Genomic DNA, 24,590 nt, shown 5'->3' with positions numbered 1-24,590 from the left:
TGGTGGTTATGATGCTTTGCTTTTCTGTACATTGTCTAGCCATTCCAATAATTGCCCAAGCAAATATATCACTTTAATAGGTCTGTAATACCAATGTTTAGATCATGATCTCACTCCTTTCCACATCCTGTTTGTCTTGTACATGGTGACATTGTAAATCATATATATGTTTTCAGTAGATTTGTTAGATTTGTATACTTTTAATAAATATTTCATTATTTTTATCTCCAACAGTCCCCATGTTGTGAAATATTACGGCAGCTATTTTAAAAATACAGATTTATGGATTGTCATGGAGTACTGTGGAGGCGGCTCTGTTTCTGACATAATCCGATTAAGGAAACAAACGGCAAGTATTTCATATAATGAGCAGTATGTACAGTATTGCAAGACACATTTTTAACACTATTTTTTTTTTTTTTTAATCAGATGATGAAGATTTAGTTATTGCAAGATAATGATTTTGGTATTTTGTTTTAAAGGGACATTATAGTCACCAGGATAACTACAGCTTAATGTAGTTGTTCTGATGAGTATAATAGTTCCCTTCAGGCATTTTCATGCAAACATTGCCTTTTCAGAGAAAATGCAGTATTTACATTGCCCCTAGGGACACCTCCAAGTGGCCACTCCTAAGATGGCCACTTGAGGGGCTTCCTGGTTCAGAGCTGAAGCCCTGCTGTTCAGCGTCCCCACACTCTGCATGGAGACGCTGAATTTTCCTCATAGAGATGCATTGATTCAATGGATCTCTATGAGGAGGTGCTGATTGTCTAAAACAGAGTTTGGCCCTGCCCCTTGCCGATTTTTAGCCAATTCAATGCTTTCCCCAGGGCAATTGTGATGTCACCAAGGGTGCGGCGCCAGCGGACCCATGGAGAGCTGAAAACAAGGTTTTGAGGGGCTAAGCAGGAGGTAGAGGGGGGGGGGGGGAGGCAAGCCACCTATATGGTGGGTTTTCATCATAGGGTCAGGAATACATGTTTATATTCCTGACCCTATAGTGATCCTTTAATAAATAATTGTGTACATGCGCATCGAGACCCTATGGGTAATAAGACTGCGTTTCTTAAGAATTTTTAATAAATAAATAAATAAATACATGTCATATAATTTGAAAATAAATTGTTGTTGTGAGATAAAGACTGAACTCCCCAGTGATCTTAAATATAAGTTTGTACATATCCTAAGGCAAATTTGATAAATAATAAAACCTGCCCTAATACACCAGCTCTGAAAGATTTTGTAAAAATATTTGTATTAATATTTATTGTGGAAGATGCACATTAATAGACAATAATAAAACATATGCAAGAAGTTAAAGACCTTAAGAAATGCATATGAAAACAATGACCAGTTCCACAAGTAAACAGAAAGAAACTGCTAAGTAGACTTACTGCAAAGGCGGACAAAGGGTCTGTGTACTTCCTCAAAAATAACATAGCTGCAATCTGTTATAAAAGAAGGAACTTCAAAAATCTTGGATGTGGGATATATTGTTCATGCCACATTGGGTTTCCTAACCCTTCGGGTAAATCAAAACTGACAATTTTTGTAAATCTATAAGGCCACATTAAATTGTCTGTAATATCACTGCAGAACTAGAGGCAGTGTTTCCGGCAGTGAAGGAGGAGAACCCCTCCATAGATACAGGGAGTGCAGAATTATTAGGCAAATGAGTATTTTGACCACATCATCCTCTTTATGCATGTTGTCTTACTCCAAGCTGTATAGGCTCGAAAGCTTACTACCAATTAAGCATATTAGGTGATGTGCATCTCTGTAATGAGAAGGGGTGTGGTCTAATGACATCAACACCCTATATCAGGTGTGCATAATTATTAGGCAACTTCCTTTCCTTTGGCAAAATGGGTCAAAAGAAGGACTTGACAGGCTCAGAAATGTCAAAAATAGTGAGATATCTTGCAGAGGGATGCAGCACTCTTAAAATTGCAAAGCTTCTGAAGCGTGATCATCGAACAATCAAGCGTTTCATTCAAAATAGTCAACAGGGTCGCAAGAAGGGTGTGGAGAAACCAAGGCGCAAAATAACTGCCCATGAACTGAGAAAAGTCAAGCGTGCAGCTGCCAAGATGCCACTTGCCACCAGTTTGGCCATATTTCAGAGCTGCAACATCACTGAAGTGCCCAAAAGCACAAGGTGTGCAATACTCAGAGACATGGCCAAGGTAAGAAAGGCTGAAAGACGACCACCACTGAACAAGACACACAAGCTGAAACGTCAAGACTGGGCCAAGAAATATCTCAAGACTGATTTTTCTAAGGTTTTATGGACTGATGAAATGAGAGTGAGTCTTGATGGGCCAGATGGATGGGCCCGTGGCTGGATTGGTAAAGGGCAGAGAGCTCAAGTCCGACTCAGACGCCAGCAAGGTGGAGGTGGAGTACTGGTTTGGGCTGGTATCATCAAAGATGAGCTTGTGGGGCCTTTTCGGGTTGAGGATGGAGTCAAGCTCAACTCCCAGTCCTACTGCCAGTTTCTGGAAGACACCTTCTTCAAGCAGTGGTACAGGAAGAAGTCTGCATCCTTCAAGAAAAACATGATTTTCATGCAGGACAATGCTCCATCACACGCGTCAAAGTACTCCACAGCGTGGCTGGCAAGAAAGGGTATAAAAGAAGAAAATCTAATGACATGGCCTCCTTGTTCACCTGATCTGAACCCCATTGAGAACCTGTGGTCCATCATCAAATGTGAGATTTACAAGGAGGGAAAACAGTACACCTCTCTGAACAGTGTCTGGGAGGCTGTGGTTGCTGCTGCACGCAATGTTGATGGTGAACAGATCAAAACACTGACAGAATCCATGGATGGCAGGCTTTTGAGTGTCCTTGCAAAGAAAGGTGGCTATATTGGTCACTGATTTGTTTTTGTTATGTTTTTGAATGTCAGAAATGTATATTTGTGAATGTTGAGATGTTATATTGGTTTCACTGGTAAAAATAAATAATTGAAATGGGTATATATTTGTTTTTTGTTAAGTTGCCTAATAATTATGCACAGTAATAGTCACCTGCACACACAGATATCCCCCTAAAATAGCTATAACTAAAAACAAACTAAAAACTACTTCCAAAAATATTCAGCTTTGATATTAATGAGTTTTTTGGGTTCATTGAGAACATGGTGGTTGTTCAATAATAAACTTAATCCTCAAAAATACAACTTGCCTAATAATTCTGCACTCCCTGTATAGTGGGTCGATAGGCGATAATTGACAGCCCTGTTTAACTCCTCTACCCATAGAGCAATATGGGGAGTCAAGACCGTTTGTCTTGACACAGGAAACTGGACTGTGTTTTGTGGGGATATTTATGGGATGATAATAGTAAACAGTTGAGAATTGCCCACTATTTCAATTCTCAGATCCCAAAGATCGGTGTAAGTGAAATGTATTCCATATAAATAAAATCACAATTTGTTATAAAAATAGATACAATTTATTGTGACAATTTAAATAATAATAATATGTAACACGCGTGATAATAATCAATGAATATTTAGTATAACATGATATGCAATACAATATGGTAATGTAAAAACATCTTCCAATGGCTAACAGCCTTAATTGTCAAGACAAGATTTATGACGGTAGTTCACAGAGACAAAGAAAAAGTTTCACGCAGCTTGCAGCGTAAAGCCATAAAACTAGCTAACAGTTAGAATAACCCTTTCAATGCTGTCTAGACCTCCTAGGTAATTAAGATCTATTCTCATGTGATTTTAAATAAAATAACATTTAAACCAGCTCATTAGTCAGTTCCTGGAACCATCCAATAAGAGTAATCTACCATGTTCTATAAGCAGAATCTTAACTTGCCTAAACAGATATTTTATCTTATTTTAGAGCAAATCAATACACCTGGATAAATACCACGATATGCTAACATGTGATATGTCACATTAATACATATTTATTCTTTTCTATCTGCAGAATATAATGCTTAATTATGTACTTCTTATTTAACTAAGATTTCTAAATATCGAAATCTGATCGTGATTTATCCAGTCATATATCATGCTATTTGAAAAAATAATAATTAAATTAGATTAATTAAATGAAACCAGTATATTTACCAGTTAAAGAGATGTTCTCACCAGATGTTCTCAGGTAGCTAAGTGTCAAGGAATGTTTCTTTCTCGCCTACTTTGTCTTGCTTTGCATCCTTCTGCCTCCTTTTGCTTTCTCTGCATACCCCTCTCTTCCCTTTGTCTTAACTTTTTTAAAGGGAAAATTCACTAGGTGATAGACCAATAGAAACACTGGGGGTGTGGTTACCTTCCAGATAACAATTTAAGTATTTGGTCTGTAGAAGGCAGTCTCGTCCCACTAAATATACCTATCCAGGAAAGAGTTAACTTTTCCTGGTGGCTATTTTGACGTCATTTAGCTTATCTTTATGGTTAATATAATTTAAGTTTACTCGTCAGTTCAAAGGGTTTCTTTAAGTTTTGTCCAGACTGTGTCTGGCAAATTCTGCTATAATTTCTAATATGACAGTTATAACTAAGTATGACCCCTAAACTTACAATGGGACGTTATACAATATCGAAAGTAAAATTAAATTATTTAATCTTCTCTGTCACAAATGTCTGGGTTTAGAATTGATTATATTCCATTAGCATTTACACAGTCTGTCCATCCCCCGTTCTCATCTCTTATCAACAGGTTTGTATATACTAAGCATTCCTTTAGCTCTGGCAAAGTGGTTAGTTTTACAGAAGGGATAGAAATCTTGTGTCTTTTGTTAACTTGAAAATAACAAAATGGAGTCTGCTCTGTTCAGAATGATTTAGGCAATATACACTTTAGTTTCTATCATAGCACAAAATGTCTGCCGATATAAATACCCTGACAGTTTGAGATTTTTAATAAAGCAAATATGGCAAAGTAGCATTGTTTCAAGACTCAAATTAGTTGAGGCCAAGTAATGCTGTCAAATGCATTTTCTATATCTAGACTAATGAGTGTTGGGGAATTGGGTTGGGTTTCCTAAACCTTTGGGTAAATTGAACAACTGACCACTTTTGTAAAGCTATAAGGCCACATGGAATTGTCTATAATATCACTGCAGAACTAATGTAGATTTATACAGAAATTAGAATGCACATAATCAGAAATTGTCTGTTTTTATATTTTGCTAAATATAAATCTGATAATTAAATTTTATACAATAATGGATGAAAACCCCTACCCCCTTATTATTTTCCCCTCCCCCCCCCCCCCCTTTTTATTTTACTTATATTGACACTGTTATATTTATGTTTAATACTGTTTGGAAATATTATTATTTAAAAATAATCTGAAAAGAAACATAATATGCTACTGTGTATCCCAAAATGAGTGCCTCTCCTTATTATGGACTGGACCACAAGACCACCCGCTATCACATTCATAAAAGTCATACTCCAAGTCCTTTTGTCATTTAAACAAAAAAAGCCTTCAAGGGAAACTATAGGTAGACAGAGTGATAAACCGCGCCCAATAAAGTGAATATACAGTGCTGATAGTGCAAACAGAGGTGTATATATACTTATATATCTGATGACATCTATGACTCCAAAGTATCTTGAAAAAAACAGAAAAAATATACACAAATAGTGCAATATGTAGCAGCAATATTTAATGTTAGGTAAAGTGTGTAAAGTGCGCACTCACAATTAATTGAGCTACTGAGAGCTCTGCTGATAATCGCCTGGACGGTACAATCCCCGTCTGTGGATATATATGGATCTGCAGTTCTTATCCTCCAGTATATATGGGGAGAAACAATAGAAAACTTTATGGTGTAGTATGCACAAGCATGAATAAAAAGATGGTATCCTACTTACAATATCCAGAGCATGACTTGCTCTGGTATGGAGAGTGTTGATGGTATTATCCCCACCCAGGATATGCAGGATACACCAGGAACATAGATGACAGGAGTATATATATATATATATATATATATATATATATATATATATATATATATATATATATATATATATATATAATCACTTTAAAACTATAGGTGCTTTATTATATATAAATCAAGGGGTCTAGAAACCACTTAAATGATGGATTTAACACTGTAGGGTCCGGAATACATTTTTTTGTTCCTGGCTCTATAGTGTTCCTTTAGCTTTCTATAGGCTTTCCAACAGTTTCTCTCTTGTTTTTTTTCTTTTTTGTTCTGTGTTTTGCAGTAGAATCTACAAATCTATATAGTAAATATAGTAAAAGCAGTATTGGAAATAACAGTAGCAGTAACAATACTTAATAACACTACTTAACGCGTTTCACCCTGTTGGGCTTCTTCAGAAGTATGAATAGTCCTGTCAAGTCCTGTTTTTTATATGTAGTGAAGTGGCAATTAGTGCCATCAGATGTGTTCAGTTCATTTCCTGATTTGTGATGTCATCCGGAAGTCATGTGATCCATATAGTTCAAACTTCAGAGTTGTGAGCATATGATTTCCGGTCCGGGCGTCGACCGGAAGTAGCATTGTTAGTTTTGAAGCTGTGCATCATGGAACATGTAGTTTCCGGTCCGGGTGCCAACCGGAAGTTAGGTATCGCTATTTCGTTAAGCTCTTAGGTAGTATGGGATATGGAGTCTTTTGTCACATGGATGTCACCCGGAATTGACACACGTAGTTCAATTTTCTCAGTGGTTGATGGGTACTGTAGTTTACCCTTACTGTTACTAAAAATTAAAGTGTAAGTAATGCAGAAAAACTAGTTTGAAAGTTCCACATATAAAAATACACACATGCTGTCATTCCAATAATAGGACGGTTGGGAGGCCAGAATCACTGCCATTCACTACTGCTCAAGATAATGCTTCCTCACTATCCCAAGCAGTACAGAGGTGATGGGCTGCTGATGAATCTCATTTAGCATTAAAACATTAAAAACTGTTTAACAGTGAATGAGAAGGACAATGCCAGGGGACTCCATAAACTATAACCCCTTCAGTGAGATGAAGACGTTACAGTGCCCCTTGGAACGTTTGCTGAATTTTGTGCATATGTACCAAGTGCTGAAGTTACTCTTGTGCACAGTGTGCAATAGCTGAGTTTTTTATATTTAGGTTTGTTTTCTTTACTCTGGTAAGTTGTCTGGTAGCTTGGGGACCTGTGCTGAAATAAGTCAAGCAGTCAGTTGAGCAAGGCATTTTCCATTTACAGATATGCAAAGGCATATGTACCAAGTGCTGAAGTTACTCTTGTGCACAGTGTGCAATAGCTGAGTTTTTTTATATTTAGGTTTGTTTTTTTACTCTGGTAAGTTGTCTGGTAGCTTGGGGACCTGTGCTGAAATAAGTCAAGCAGTCAGTTGAGCAAGGCATTTTCCATTTACATATATGCAAAGGCAGAATAGAATGCATGCATGCTAATTGGGACAGTTTAAGATGATGCAGTGTAACAATACTAAACAATGAGAAGAGGAAGTGTGTTTTGCATGTGGTGAGAAATGGCATGTTCTAAGGAGAGCATGTTTTTTGGAGAGCATGTAGTAGAATGTAAACGCCAAACATTTATATGATTTATATACAAGCTCACTCACTAGCTGGCGCACACACACACACACACACACACACACGCTCACTCACTAGCAGGCGCACACACACAAGCTCACTCACTAGCAAGCGCACACACACACACACAAGCTCACTCACTAGCAGGTGCACACACACACACACACACAAGCTCACTCACTAGCAGGCGCGCACACACACACACACACACACACACACACAAGCTCACTCACTAGGAGACACACACACACACACACACGCTCACTCACTAGGAGACACACACACAAGCTCACTCACTAGCAGGCACACACACAAGCTCACTCACTAGCAGGCGCACACACACACACACACACACAAGCTCACTCACTAGCAGGTGCACACACACACACACACACACACGCTCACTCACTAGCAGGCGCGCACACACACACACACAAGCTCCTTTACTAGGAGACACACACACACACACAAGCTCACTCACTAGCAGGCACACACACAAGCTCACTCACTAGCAGGCACACACACACACACACACACACGCACACACACAAGCTCACTCACTAGCAGGCACACACACACACACACACAAGCTCACTCACTAGCAGGCACACACACACAAGCTCACTCACTAGCAGGCACACACACACAAGCTCACTCACTAGCAGGCACACACACACAAGCTCACTCACTAGCAGGCACACACACACACGCTCACTCACTAGCAGGCACACACACACAAGCTCACTCACTAGCAGGCACAAACACACACAAGCTCACTCACTAGCAGGCACAAACACACACAAGCTCACTCACTAGCAGGCACAAACACACACAAGCTCACTCACTAGCAGGCACAAACACACACAAGCTCACTCACTAGCAGGCACACACACACGCTCACTCACTAGCAGGCGCACACACACAAGCTATCTCACTAGGAGGCACACACACAAGCTATCTCACTAGGAGGCACACACACAAGCTCACTCACTAGCAGGCGCGCACACACACACAAGTTCTCTCACTAGCAGACACACACACACAATCACTGTCATGGCTGAAACTTACCTGGCACTGGTAGGTGAAGTTGAGATTTTGTAGCCTCTTCCTTCCAGCGAGCAATGTGTGTGGGGGCGGAACTTACATGAGGGTGGCGGAGGTATGTTCAGGAGGCGGGGCTTGTGTGTGGAGGCAGGGCATGTGGCCAAAATTAAGGTAAATTGTGCAGGGAGACTGACAGGCCTCCAGCTGCGGGGAGCCTTATTGCGGCCGCACCAGCCCCCAGCTAGTCCCTCTTTACTCCCCTCGGACTGACACAGCCTGGCCCAGTCTGAGGGGAAAATTATTTAAATTAAATTAGCCCTGCACTATATCTCTCTCTCTCTCTCTCTCTCTCTCTCTCTCTCTCTCTCTCTCTCTCTCTCTCTATATATATATATATATATATATATATATATATATATATTATCTCTCTCTCTCTCTCTCTCTATATATATATATATATATATATATATATATATATATATATATATATATTATTATCTATATATATAATATATAATATATTATCTCTTTAGTTGAAGGATGACTAAAATCATAAACCTAATGTAAGTATTACAAAGTGGAACTCACTCAGCTCCTTTTTTTTGACAGGGTTACATGCTCAGGGTTATGCTCTACATTGATAATTTATCAGGAATTCAAAGTGAAGTCCAATGTATAACTGAATTAAAATCTTTTTAAAATCAGCTGTTTTCCAATTTGGCCTAACGTTTAAAATTCATATTGAATTCCTGACAATTCTCACTGAAATTTGTAAAAAAAATATTTTTTTTTATTGAAGGGACACTATAGTTACCAGAACAACTACAGCTCATTGTTATTAACCCCTTTAGTGCCGCGGGAGGGGGCTGTGCCAGAGGAAATGTATAGTGCCAGGAAAACAAGTTGGTTTTCCTGGCACTATATAATCCCTTTAAAGTGTAGGGACACCTGAAGTGGCCTTGTGCAGCACTGCCGTTCAGCCTCTCCATGAACTTTCCTCATAGAGATGCATTAATTCAGTGGAGATGCTGATTGGCCAGACCAGTGTTTGGCTCCACCCCCACCCCGCTTCCTTTGCAATCTCAGCCAAAATAGGGAAAGCATTGGATTAGCTAAGATGAACAATTCTAATGATGTTAGCCAAAGGTCCAGAACATGGGTGGGGCTAGTGCTGGCGAACACGCAAGGCCCTGTAGAAAAAGTAGTCGGTTTGAACCCTTTTAAGGGATCAAGGGGTCTAGAAACCACCTTAAATGATGGATTTAACACTGTAGGGTCCGGAATACATTTTTTTGGTCCTGGCTCTATAGTGTTCCTTTAGCTTTCTATAGGCTTTCCAACAGTTTCTCTCTTGTTTTTTTTCTTTTTTGTTCTGTGTTTTGCAGTAGAATCTACAAATCTAGCTGCATTCACAGCAGAGTAACATTAGTTCATCTCAATGAAGTGACTTTGGGGCAGTGGTCCTGTCAATTTAACCATTTAAGATAAAGCATTTCCAGCCACTGACCGAGTAAAACTTGGTATTGTGATACAGAAGCCCCCATAGTAAAGCACTGATCCAATGCTTTCCTATTGGGGAGGATCGGATATGCGTGTCACTCGCCGCACATTCACATCAGGGCACAATGCTCTTTTCGCCACTGGAAAAAAGTAAATTGAATTTATTGAAAAGTGTTGTCAACGGTTTAAGTCAAGTCCTTTTTAGTTGTTGAATTTTGTTAATGGGAATATAACTTCATTAATGCATAGTTAACTATTTTGGAGTGATTGTAATTGCCTTAGAATAGCTGCTTAATGTAAGGTATGGGGAACTTTTACTATTGGGGGCAGGAACAGCTGAAAGCCATGGAGGACTTCTTCTCCTTCTTTTAGCAGAGGTGTGCTGTCCAGGAACACTGGCGTGTTGGGCTAAATTGTTAGAAAGGCTGAAAAGACATGTGTCCATCAAGTTTAGCCTTCCTCACATTTGATTTTTTTTGTTGATCCAAAAGAAGGCAAAAAGAAAAACAGTTTGAAGCACTTCCAAGTTTACAACAAACTATGGAAAAAAAATTCCCTCTTGACCCAAGAATGGCAGTCAGATGTATCCTTGGATCAAGAAGCTACCCTACAGTTGAAATAGCATCTGGTTGCTGTTTAAACATCTGCACAGACTCTGATAAAACTACTTCTTCAGGCACATAATTCCACATTCTTATTTTTCTTACTGTAAAAAAACCTTTCCTTTGCCTCAGACTAAAGCTTATTTTTTCCAGTCTAAATGCATGACCTTGTGTGCTATGTACAGTCCTGTTTGTGAATAGATTTCCACATACTGGTTTGTATTGGCTCCGGATATATTTGTATAACGTTATCATATCCCCTCTGAGACTACGTTTTTCTAAACTAAAGAGGTTTAAATTCGTTAAAGGGACACTCCAGGCACCCAGACGACTTCTGCCAATTGGAGTGGTCTGGGTGCCAACTCCCACTACCCTTAACCCTGCAAGTGTAATTATTGCAGTTTTTTCTAAACTGCAATAATTACCTTGCAGGGTTAACTAATCCTCTAGTGGCTGTCTGCTAGACAGCCACTAGTGGGCACTTCCTGGTCTATAGCACAGCGTCGCTCAATTCCCCATAAGAAAGCATTGAAAAGCATTTTCAATGCTTTCCTATGGAGAGCTCTAATGCGCATGCGCGGCATTGCCGCGCATGCGCATTAAGTCTCCCCGGCCAGCAGGCAGGATCAGTCTCGCCCACTAGCTGACGTAAGGAAGGGGAGCAGCGGCAGCGACCCGAAACAACCGCTGAGGGACATCGGCGGGTGTCTCAGGTAAGTGACTTAAGGGGTTTTCACCCCTTCAGCAACCGGGGATGGGAGGTGGGAGGGAGAGGGTACCTGCAGTGCCAGGAAAACAGATTGTTTTCCTGGCACTGGAGTGTCCCTTTAACCTTTCTTCATAGCTAAAGTGTTCCATTCCTTTTAATAATTTTGTAGCCTGTCTCTGCACTTTTACTAGTGCCATGATATCCTTTTTTAGAACAGGTACCCAAAATTGCACCGCATATTCCAGATGTGGTCTTACCAGCGATTTCTAAAGAGACAAAATTATATTTTCATCCAGAGAATTTATCCTCCTATTTATACATGACAGAACCTTACTGACCTTAGCAACTGCTGATTAACATTGCATATTTCTGCCTAATTTGTTGTCTATAACAATTTCCAAATCCGTCTCGTGTGTTGTTACCCCTAATTCACTACCATTTAGGGTATAAGTTGCTTGTGCATTCTTAACCCCGAAGTGCATAACTTTGCATTTCTCTACATTAAATTTCATCTGCCATTTTAGTGTCTAGTCCCCCAATCTATATATATCCCTTTGCTGCAAAGCAATATCCCGCTCGCATTTTATTACTTTACAAAGGTATGTGTCATCTGCAAACACTTTTAATGTCTATTTCAATATCATTAATAAATATGTTAAATAGAAGCGGTCCCAAAACCGAACTCTGAGGGACACCACTTACCACTTTTGTCCAGCTTGAAAATGTACCATTAATGACAACTTGTTGTACTCTATCCTTAAGCCAATGTTCTAACCAAGAACATGTATGGATGCCTGGATGTACCCGTCCAGGGTCCATACCCCTGTGACGGTTGTGTGCGAGTGGCTTCTCTGGAAGCTCAGATTGGAGATCTCGAAGCAAATCACAACTTTTTTTTTTTTAATTAGTTTTATGGCACAATACAGAGAAAGGGACGTTTCTATAACTAGAGACATGGAAAGGTTTGTATTCCTAACACTTTAGTGTTACTTTAAGTGTAGTTGTGCTGCCATGCAAACATATAATGTGTAGAATTGTGTTTAACTATAATCTAAGGGTCCTGGAGAAAATCATTCAAAGAGGTGGTATCATCTGCTAACCTTAATCATCGCTCTAGTGTACATATTCAAACAGGGAGAGGAAAAAATATGGCTGCTGTAAAATAGTAAAATTAAATCATAGCTTTTATTTCAAAAAGAGTAAAACACATGATATATCAATAATGATTGCAAACACCACTAATATGATGCAAAATAAAAAAAAAATCTTTAGTATTCTACAGTGATTAGTTAATTCACGAACCGTCACAAACTATTACTTAGCTAGTATGATCTAGCAGAGATTCCTGCTTGAATCTTGATGAACAGTTACAGATTGCTGATAAGTTTAACGTGTTTTTATTTTTATGATCCATGACTTACTGCAGAACCTTCCTGATTGTCTACAAAGGATTAACCTATTGGGAAATCTAGTGGCAGCTGATTCAGAAAGTTCTTCTCTAACATACTGTTCATGTATCTACAGCTAAAAGAAGATGAAATTGCTACAATCTTGCAGTCAACTCTTAAAGGACTTGAATATCTTCATTTTATGAGAAAAATACACAGAGATATCAAGGCTGGAAATATATTGTTAAATTCCGAAGGAATTGCAAAATTGGCAGATTTTGGTGTAGCAGGCCAGCTTACTGTAAGTATACATTCCTGGTTGCCCTCTGAATCTGGTGGCAAAACTTTTGGGATTTTAACTGAAACATGAAGGGTTGAAAGCCTAGTTAAAATGTTCTTTAGCACCAAAATAAGTACTGTCAAATTTGTAAGCAATATTAAATTTTTGTATGCTGAATGCTTCATTTTTTTTTATAAATCTTGTTTTAAAAAATATATATTATTTTTTCATCTGTATAATACATTCACAATTGGTTACCTTCAGCATGGAGTATCCCATTTAACGGAAGCTGTCACTTCTGTGGAAAACAGAAACACATTAACCTTTTTGATGTGATTCTCTGTTTTCTGATAAAGGGACATACTAATCACCAAAACAACTTTAGCTTAATAAGGCAGTTTTTGTATAAAGATCATTCCCAATTAAGTCTCATTGCTCAATTCTCTGCCATTTTGGAGTTAAATTGTTTCGGTTATACAGCCCTAGTCGTGCACAGCCTTCCTAAACACTTCCTGTAAAGTGAGATCTAATGTTTACACTTTCTTTATTGCAAATTCTGTTTAAGTTAGACTTTATTATCTCCTGTTGATAGTTTGCTAGACCTTACAGGATCCTCCAGTATGAGTTCAATTTACACAGCAGGAGATAAAAACATTTAAAGAAAGTTAGCATCTGATTTAAAACTGAAACCTTTTTTTTCTGTGCAAGCACAAGTGAGGCGTGCCTAGGGCTGCATTGACAGATTCAAAAGTGATTTTTAACTCCAAAATAGCAATGAATTGAGCAGTGAGACTTCAGAGGCATGATCTATACACAAATACTGCCTCATTAAAGTGACTTTGTAGTCACCAGAACCACAACAGCATAATGCAGTGAATCTGCTGCCTATAGCATGTCCCTGGAGGATTTTCAATGGAAACACTACCTTTTCAGAGAAAAGGCAGTATTTAGACTGCTGCCTAGTAACTCCTCTAGGTGCAGGCCTACGTGCAGCGTCTCCACACTCTGAATGGGGATCCTGAATGCTTCCCAGAGAAATATGATTTCCCATTTCCCCTTTCCAGACATTTTTATACTCTGCAGATATCCCTTAGTGGTTAAATACTGTGATTCATTTCAGTTGACAATTCTAAATTATGGTTGGTGCTCTGCATAGGCATCACAATATTAAAGCCTGAGGCAATAGAGTATCAGAGGCTAATTCATAACCAAAATCTATTTTGGATTGGCATCATTTGAAGGGGCAATGAAGACAGCAGGAACAAAACAAAACTCCAGTCTGCACACATGCATCAGATAAAAAAAGATATCATGCAGTTAGAGTACAGCTGAGTTTTAAACAGGTTTTCCTTTCTACTGTAAGCATATATCTATCACTATTAAAGAGACACTATAGTCACCTGAACAACTTTAGCTTAATGAAGCAGTTTTGGTGTATAGAACATGCCCCTGCAGCCTCACTGCTCAATCCTCTGCCATTTAGATGTTAAATCCCTTTGTTTATGAACCCTAGTCACACCTCCCTGCAAGTGACTTGCACAGCCTTCCATAAACACTTCCTGTAAAGAGAGCCCCATTTAGGCTTTCTTTATTGCAAGTTCTGTTTAATTAAGATGTTCTTATCCCCTGCTATGTTAATAGCTTGCTAGACCCTGCAAGAGCCTCCTGTATGTGATTAAAGTTCAATTTAGAGATTGAGATACAATTATCTAAGGTAAATTACATCTGTTTGAAAGTGGAAACCAGTTTTTTTTTTCATGCAGGCTCTGTCAATCATAGCCAGGGGAGTTGTGGCTAGGGCTGCATAAACAGAAACAACGTGATTTAACTCATAAATGGCAGTGAATTGAGCAGTGAAATTGCAGGGGAATGATCTATACACTAAAACTGCTTTATTTAGCTAAAGTAATTTAGGTGACTATAGTGTTCCTTTAAATGTTCAAGTCCACAATATTTTAAAGAAGCTCTGTCACCTTGATGGTGACATCACTTCTTGGTGTGCAGTGATCTGGGGATGCAGGGGAAAGTATTTTCTACTTACCTAAAGCTGTCCCTTGTGGCCCATGCCATGTCCATCTGGGGGATCCTCTTCAACTCTTCATCTGCCACGATCCCACAACAGTGCTGTGCTCTTTAACAAGCATGAGAGTGCAACACTAATGCCTGTGGAGGGTCCCGCGAGACTGCAGAAGTCTCTATGATCAATGCCTTTTTTCCTTACAGCCATCAATAGTGACGGCTGGGGGAAATGGCAAACTTGACACCGGTAGATCTGCCTTTTGTCAAGATTTGTCGAACAGAGGGAAAATACATCACATAAAGTAGTCACTACATTGTGTTACGATATATTTCAGTGAAATTCCATTATTTCATAAAGATATTGTATGAAACTGTCAAAATGACAAACACAGGTAATTCATATGTAACTGACAGCTGATTTATTTATCTATTTTCTATTAGGATACTATGGCAAAGCGAAACACTGTCATAGGAACGCCTTTCTGGATGGCTCCAGAGGTCATACAAGAGATTGGATATAATGGTGTAGCAGATATTTGGTCACTTGGTATAACTGCAATTGAAATGGCTGAAGGGAAGCCTCCGTATGCAGACATACATCCAATGAGGGTAAGAAACATTGCTCTCATTCATAGTTCACCGATACACCAATTTATGCACACATTTGTTCAACTTTTGTTCATCTCAGTGCATACTAACTTGCAAACTTACACTCTCAAACTCTCATTTCTATTAAAGTGTACCTGTCAAGACGCTTTAATTTATGAAATACCCTTAAACAAGGAAAATGTATTTTAAATATAAATGATTGTTTTTGTAGGTGTTAATGCAATGCTCATCTCTTTTGCAGCACAGATATCACTGCCATGACCTGGGAGGGTGGGGTGTTTTGGGGTACACTAGTGTGTATACACAATCATACCTGGTTTATCTTTTGGTCCACCCTCTTTCTACATGGCTGGCTTCTTGGTCAGCACTTGGCATCATAATTAAATTACTTTTGGCACTCTACTTTTCATGTTTCTTTACCCATGAGAAAGAAGTGCTCACTTGAGGAGTAATCATGGTAACTACAGAGCATGTCATTGCTTTGAATACGAGCAGGGCTGCCTGTAGAAGGGCCGTCTGGTTCCCCCATGTCACTCACTTCTCAGCACATGTGACTATGCTGTTGGCAATATTGTCCCACGATTAAAAAGCTATACTGTTGCTAGTTTATAAAAAATATTTATTTTATTCCAGTTAATTGAAAACAATTAATCACAAAATACAAACAGTAAGTGGCTTATCGATTGACAAAAATGTTGTAAAAAACCTCACCGAATTAAGATCAACATGTTTAGTGGTATGCACAGGTGAATAATACCAGTGATGTAGAGATATACAAAATTCATATATACCATATATGGCTCCCTTTCAGTAGAGCTGCAAAAGATAAAGGACCACTATGGGCACCTAGAACACTTCAGCTTAATGAAGTGGTCTGGTGCCAGGTCCATCTAGGGTTAACCCTGCAGCTGTAAACATAGCAGTTTCAGAGAAACTGCTATGTTTACAATAGGGTTAATCCAGCCTCTAGTGGCTGTCTCACTGACAGCTGCTAGAGGTGCTTCCGCACTTCTCACTGCGATTTTCACAGTAAGAAGACACCAGCGTCCATAGGAAAGCATTGAGAATGCTTTCCTATGGACTGATTGAATGCGCGCGAGTCTTGCCGCGTATGCGCATTGAGCCGATGACGTCGGAAGGAGAAAGAGTCCCCAGCACTGAGGGAGCCCGGCGCTGGAGAAAGGTAAGATTTTAACTCCTTCCTCCCCCTTCAGCCTGGCAGGAGGGGGACCCTGAGGGTGGGGGGGACCTATTAACACTATAGTGCCAGGAAAAAAAGTTTGTTTTCCTGGCACTATAGTGGTCCTATCAGCACTCACATAGGGCAATACAATCTGAATTTAGGTATATGATCTATAGAAAAATCTTATTAGGTTCTGATACCGGAGAAACTGACGGAAGCCAAGCACAGAGAGATGGACACAGGTTTCTTCAGGAAGGAAGAGATTCTTTATTCGATTCACCGATCGGGACTCAGAGGGACTAATGTCACCAAAATACAACAAGTTCTGAGCCCCGGACAATAGTGTAGGCTCCTTATATAAGCATGTAACTCCACCCATAATTAGCTCCACCCACACATTCTCTTACCCAATCAATCGAATAAGAACTAACTTCCTGTTTGACCACATGGCTTGCCCAGCACAATGGAGGAGGGGAATACTACATCCGGTATTCTCGCACATGCTCCGTACACTACTGATCGTATCTTTGCTTCGTGCAACCAACCGACCGATACACCAGTATATGCACGTACACATGCCACGTGGTAATCTCTGCCTACTAAATTTATTTTTACCGAGATTCCACCACAGTTCCACTCACATTTTCATGAGCCTGTATAGAACTGTCTCAGGTATAATAGCATGAACCGGTATCAGTGACTTGAGGTCGTTTCTTTTGATCCTCTCAATATTTGAACTTGAAAATCCAGCTAGAACCAAGTTAACATTTATTAGAACAAATAACATAAAAATCCTTACATGCAAGAAGCCTGAATGCTGTATTGATAAAATCCTTAAAGCAGAGTACAAAAACACAACACGTTTCGGCTTTTCAGCCAGGACGAAGGCCTTCGTCCTCTCGCATCACTTCCGCCTTCCTGTTCCAGAAGGATCGATCAGCAGCACTGTGACGTGTGTATATTTTAGCGCCTGGGTATACTACACACTATTCTTTTTTTGTTCTTCGTTGTAAACTTACTTCAAGACCCAGAAAACGGTAGATACTTTACTACTGAAGAAGTATTATTTGTTACTCCTCACAGCATTCTGTGTAGATATAGACACACTGAACAACAAACTGGCACTCTCACCAGGTGAAAACTATTTTAATCTGAGCAAGCTGCCATATTTAAAAAAAAAAACAAAACATAACCGGATGTGGCATTATTTCACTACGATGTATGTTGTCTTTTTAAATATCCATTTTAAAGACTGTAATGAGAGATTTAAAGCTAACTTGTTTATTTTTAAAATGTTTTACTATTTTCAGCTTTTCTTTGCAAGAGTAAAAATTAATTTGACATGGAACACAAGTTCACTGAGAGATACATGCTGTAATGCTGAGAAGACCCATGACTAAAGTAATCGAGTCTTGGGATTGGCATAAGGCTATCCTAACTATAAAGCCAGGGACTAATGAAAATATTTAGAAAATTGGGCAGATGGGCCGAATGGTTCTTATCAGCCGTCACGTTCTATGTTTCTTTTTTCCTCAGATTCTAATATTCTATCCACAATAATGCAATTCATCTGTCAATTCACCACAATTTGCTTTTTAGAAATAAACAATGTTGACTACTTATTTTATAATATGTTTGTCATATTATATTTGAATATACCAGAGAATGGAAGAAAAATACATTCATTACACTTGTTTTTTTCCTTCTCTTTTTGTAATCCAACCCTCTCTTGTTTTTTAACACAAATTAATTTGCCACTGTTGTATATTGTACTGTGACAGATTAATTCTATTTTTTAAAGCACTTTTTGACAAGTCTCTGTAATATATGGTTTAACACACTGTACATGTTATGTGACCATTAAACAGTCCTGTGATTGTTTACCTTTGAAAATGATTTCTGAACTTCAGCTGGTTTTGTATGTTTGTTTTTAGCCTGATCACAATCCTGAATAACTTACCGCCAATACTGTCAAAGATAGAAATCATTCCCAAGGGAAAACCAACTTTTGTCGTCAAACATAAATCCAATAAGATACAATTGCAAAGTTAAAGCGAGCTCGTCATAACAGGTTCCCTTTAACAGATAACAGCTCCCAAGGCAATAAATATATTATTTATGATTGTGTTTGCTTTGGGAGCTGTTATATCATTACTTAGCTGCAATTTTTCTCTCCAGCACCAATATCTCAGTTTTACAATGCTCTAACATTTACCCCTGTTGCCCCCACTGTCTGCTGGGATTGGCACTGTCTGCTGGGATACTTCCCCAAGCAGTGCAGATTTTTACTGCTAACTTTATTGCCAGCACATCTGCGTAGGTGCATCCTTTACTCATCCAGCAAGCAGGAGCAGGGCCGTTTCAAGAATTATTGGCTACACAGGCGAAGATGCATTTTGCATCTTCACCTGTGTATCTCATAACCCCTTTAGTGTATTGTATCCCCCTTTTTGTGTGTCTTTCCCCCTATTGTGTGTCTCTTACTTACCCCAGCCTCTTTGTTAGTTTTTTTTTTTCCAGACATACACAGACACCGTTGGGGTCTGCAGTAGAAGATAAGGGCCGCCTGTGGGGGTATAGAGGCTGTAATTGAAAGGATGTGTAACAGGGGAGTTTGTGACTGTAGGGTGGCAGTGCCGCCTTATGGACGCGCTGGCCCTGAGCGTGAGAAACTGGTGCTGGGATAGTAACACTATGACAGGGGAAAGAGAATGGCCTTGGGAAGGTTCCTCCTACTCCCACTGTGACTCAGTCCTTGGCATTAGACCCTGTTTGCACCTACACACAGGTCTAATACAGAGGATGACGGGTCGAGAGGAACCAACATTTTAAAGAGCTTTGAAATCAAATTCTATACATTTTCTAGCAATCTATATTATACTACAAACAACATGGATCCATATTGGTAATATCTAACCTTCCTGTCCTTCCCTTTTATATAATGTACTATTTTTTTTTTTTTGAGCACATTCATAACAGGCAGTTTAGCTATACTGCACATGTGTAATTTCCATATTATCGATTTTGCAAAGCTTTATCAGTGTAAATGTACTCCCTTTGCTTTAATAAACAGTTTGCATGAGTGTGGAGACATTGCTTCCAAGTGACATACAATCTGGTGAGGTGTATGTAATGTTTGTTTTCTTGTACAAAACAGTTGCATTTTGAATTTATTGAAAAGTGTTATCAACGGTTTATCGGGTCCTTTTTAGTTGTTGAATTTTGGTAATAGGAATATAACTTCATTAATGCATAGTTAACTATTTTGGAGTGATTGTAATTGCCTTAGAATAGCTGCTTAATGTAAGGTATGGGGAACTTTTATTATTGGGGGCAGGAACAGGTGACAGCCATGGAGGAGGACTTCTCCTTTTAGATGTGCAGAGGTGTGCTGTCCAGGAACACTGGCGTGTTGGGCTAAATTGTTAGAAAGGCTGAAAAGACATGTGTCCATCAAGTTTAGCCTTCCTCACATTTGATTTATTTTGTTGATCCAAAAGAAGGCAAAAAGAAAAACCGTTTGAAGCACTTCCAAGTTTGCAACAAGCTAGGGGAAAAAAATCCCTCTTGACCCCAGAATGGCAGTCAGATGTATCCTTGGATCAAGAAGCTACCCCACAGTTGAAATAGCATCTGGTTGCTGTTTAAACATCTGCACAGACTCTGATAAAACCACTTCTCCAGGCACAGAATTCCACATTCTTATTTTTCTTACTGTAAAAAAACCTTTCCTTTGCCTCAGACTAAATTTTTTTTCTTCCAGTCTAAATGCATGACCTCGTGTACTATGTACAGTCCTGTTTGTGAATAGATTTCCACATACTGGTTTGTATTGGCTCCAGATATAACGTTATCAAATCCCCTCTGAGGCGACTTTTTCTAAACTAAAGAGGTTTACATTTGTTAAAGGGACACTCCAGGCACCCAGACCACTTCTGCCCATTGGAGTGGTCTGGGTGCCAACTCCCACTACCCGTAACCCCGCAAGTGTAATTATTGCATTTTTTTCTAAACTGCAATAATTACCTTGCAGGGTTAACTCCTCCTCTAGTGGCTGTCTGCTAGACAGCCACTAGAGGGCACTTCCTGGTCTATAGCACAGTGTCGCTCAATTCCCCATTTCATTGCTTTCCTATGGAGAGCTCTAATGCGCGTGCGCGGCATTGGGTCTCCCCGGCCAGCAGGCAGGATCAGTCTCGCCCACTGGCTGATGTAAGGAAGGGAAGGAGCGGTGGCGACCCAAAACCACCGCCGAGGGACATCGGCAGAAGTCTCAGGTAAGTGACTTAAGGGGTTTTCACCCCTTCAGCAACCGGGGGTGGGAGGGAGAGGGTACCTGCAGTGCCAGGAAAACAGATTGAGTGTCCCTTTAACCTTTCTTCATAGCTAAAGTGTTCCATTCCTTTTAATAATTTTGTAGCCTGTCTCTGCACTTTTACTAGTGCCATGATATCCTTTTTTAGAACAGGTACCCAAAATTGCACCGCGTATTCCAGGTGTGGTCTTACCAGCGATTTATAAAGACAAAATTATATTTTCATCCAGAGAATTTATCCCCCTATTTATACATGACAAAACCTTACTGACCTAAGCAACTGCCGATTAACATTGCATATTTCTGCCTAATTTGTTGTTTATAACAATTTCCAAATCCTTCTCGTGTGTGGTTATCCCTAATTCACTACCATTTAGGGCATAAGTTGCTTGTACATTCTTTACCCGGAAGTGCATAACTTTGCATTTCGCTACATTAAATTTCATCTGCCATTTTAGTGTCTAGTCCCCCAATCTATATATATATCCCTTTGCTGCAAAGCAATATCCCGCTCGCATTTTATTATTTTACAAAGGTATGTGTCATCTGCAAACACTTTTAATGTCTATTTCAAGATCATTAATAAATATGTTAAATAGAAGCGGTCCCAAAACCGAACTCTGAGGGACACCACTTACCACTTTTGTCCAGCTTGAAAATGTACCATTAATGACAACTTGAAAGGAGATGGGCTTTAGCACAGTAAAATGGGGGTGGAGACAGGGGGAGGAGCAAGCTCAGAACAGAGAAGGTATGTAATGTTGATAATTCACAAAAAGTACAAGTAACTCATAATATTAAATGTATGCTTACTAATGCAAGGAGCCTAAATAACAAAATGGGGGAACTAAAGGCAGTAGCATACACCAAACAATATGATCTAACAGGCATAACTGGGCAGTTAACTTAAATGGGTACATGTTATTTAGGAAGGATAGGAAAAACAAGAAGCGTGGTGGGATATGTTTGTATGTCAACCATGATTTAAAGCCAAATCTTAAGCAAGTGGAATGCGATGAGGAAAATGTGGACGCTTTATGGGTATATATCTGCTTGGGGGAAAAGAAGGGAAACCAACTATTGGTTGGGATATGTTATAAACCACCTAATGTTAATATTGACGAGGAACAACAGCTGTTTGAGCAAATTGAGAAAGCTGCAAATCTTGGTAACACTTTAATTATGTGAGATTTTAATTGCCCGGACATAAATTGGGACATAGGGACTAGTAGCTCAGCAAAGGGAATTAGATTTTTAAACTTGTTAAATGACCCCTTCATGTCACAACCTGTACAAGCACCAACTAGAATGGACACTTGTCTGGACCTGGTTTTAACAAACAACGTTGATCTTTTGAACAAAATTCAGGTATGTGAGCACTTGGGAAATAGTGATCACAATATAGTGTCCTTTGAAATAAACTCAAAAAAACAAAAGCACATGGGGTATACTCACGGGCGTAGGAACGAGGGGGAATCGGGGGGACGCATCCCCCCAGGAAATCATCCGGGGGGGACAGATAATGCAGAAATCCTCCCCAGGTCCGCCGGCCGAAGAGGAGCGCAAAAATCACTTGTCAGACTGACAAGTGATGTTTGCTGTCCCCCTGACAGGCTGCGTGCAGCTCCATAATGGAACCGCACGCAGTGTACACTGGGAGGGGGGGCGCCTCCCCCTCTGCATAGGAGCGCCGGGTGTCACGTGGCTACCCGGCGCTCAGTCTGACACCGTGCGCTGCTTGAAGAGGTCCCCCCTCCCCTGCTCTGTGCGGTAAAATGGCAGGGAGGGGGACAACAGTGTCATTATAAGCTCAGACACCGTCTCTGGAAAAAAAAAGCAGCTGCCTGCCCTGCCAGGTATTTAGTATGGAAGGGTTAGAGGGGAGATATAATTTGGGGAGGGGGTGGGTAGAAAAATGAATGGAAGGGCTTAGGGGCTACTAATAGGAATGGAGGGGGTGGAAGGGTACTAATGGGGGTAGAATGGGATCCTAATATAAATGGAGGGGGTGGGGGTACTAATATGAATGGAGGGGGGTAGGAGGGGGTACAAATATGAATGGAGGGGGGTAGGAGGGGGTACAAATATGAATGGAGGGGGTACAAATATGAATGGAGGGGGTACAAATATGAATGGAGGGGGGTAGGAGGGGGTACAAATATGAATGGAGGGGGGTAGGAGGGGGTACTAATTTGACTAGAGGGGTGGGGCTGTGGGAGGGTAGTAATATGAATAGGAGGGGATAGTAATATGAACGGAAGGGGTATGGAGGGTAGTAATATGAACGGAAGGGGTATGGGGGGGTAGTAATATGAACGGAAGGGGGATGGGGGGGTAGTAATATGAATGGAAGGGGTAGAGGGGGTAGTAATATGAACGGAAGGGATAGGGTAGTAATATGAATGGAAGGGGTAGAGGGGGTAGTAAGTGTCCCTAAATGGCAGTTAGGTAATGTGGTCACCCTAAGTCAGGGCAGCCATTAACACTGGGCAGAAAGGGCAGCTGCCCCGGGCTCAGTTGCTCCTGGGGGGCCCAAGCTGCCTCTTGAGCCCCGCTGCCCACAATAATATGTTAAAAATTTTCCCTCTCAAATCCTGATCTGATTCAATCCTCCACTATTCGGCATTGCCCCATATTAAAGGACTTTGTTTGCTCCTCCCGACCTCCCTTGCCCTCTGCGTACGCGCGTTCCATGATGTCACGTGGAGTCACGACAACGCTAGGGTGAGTTCCGGTCTCCTACAACTGCAGAGCAGCGCCTCACGCTTTCAGCCCTGAACCCAGACCACTGCTGGTGTCTTCAGTACTGTAAGTACAAGAAGATGTATTACTTTTTTTATGGGGGTTAGGAGGCTAGGTGGTTGGAGGGGAGACAATTAGGGATGGGTGGATAGAGGGGTTAACCAGGGATATCATACTGATTACATGGAGTGCTCCCATCCAGCCAGGGATATCATTAGTACAGTACTATCTGCACATGGTTTACAAAAAAAAAAAAAAAAATGATAGACATTTTTATTTCATACATTTGTGATGATTTTGGTGTTTATAGCATGTCTCTGCAGGCTTTTTAATGTAAGCGCACTGCCTTTTTCAGAAAAAGGCAGTATTTACATTACTGCCGAGGAATACCTTATCAGGCGGCCACTAAAGGTGCTTCCTAGTCCAGTGTTGCACTAGCATTCACGCTGAACACTCCTCATAGAAATGCATTGATTCAACGCATCTCTGTGAGGAGATGCTGATTGGTGCAGCGCAGTGTTTTGCCACGCATTGGGTTGGCTGATATATATTCAAACACTGTACATTCCTGTGCATTGTATTGATGAGGTGATCTGTAGTACGCTCACAAACTGCACGTTCCTGTGAGTTATTTTGCTGTAGAGCTTGTGAT

General features: G+C 40.1%; 1 protein-coding gene across 1 annotated transcript in view; it reads left to right on the top strand.

Annotated features, from left to right (window-relative positions):
- The window catches only part of LOC134565743 (serine/threonine-protein kinase 4), a 142,056-nt gene that overhangs the window by 48,844 nt on the left and 68,622 nt on the right, over positions 1-24,590 (top strand). Inside the window, exons 4-6 of the mRNA XM_063425390.1 lie at positions 235-349; positions 12,927-13,091; positions 15,531-15,698. Of these exons, the coding sequence (XP_063281460.1) occupies positions 235-349; positions 12,927-13,091; positions 15,531-15,698 (448 nt within the window). The remainder of the gene's footprint in view (positions 1-234; positions 350-12,926; positions 13,092-15,530; positions 15,699-24,590) is intronic.

This window comes from Pelobates fuscus, chromosome 6 (genome assembly GCF_036172605.1).
Source record: "Pelobates fuscus isolate aPelFus1 chromosome 6, aPelFus1.pri, whole genome shotgun sequence".
Taxonomy (NCBI): Eukaryota; Metazoa; Chordata; class Amphibia; order Anura; family Pelobatidae; genus Pelobates; species Pelobates fuscus.
This window is presented reverse-complemented; position numbering and strand designations above follow the sequence as displayed.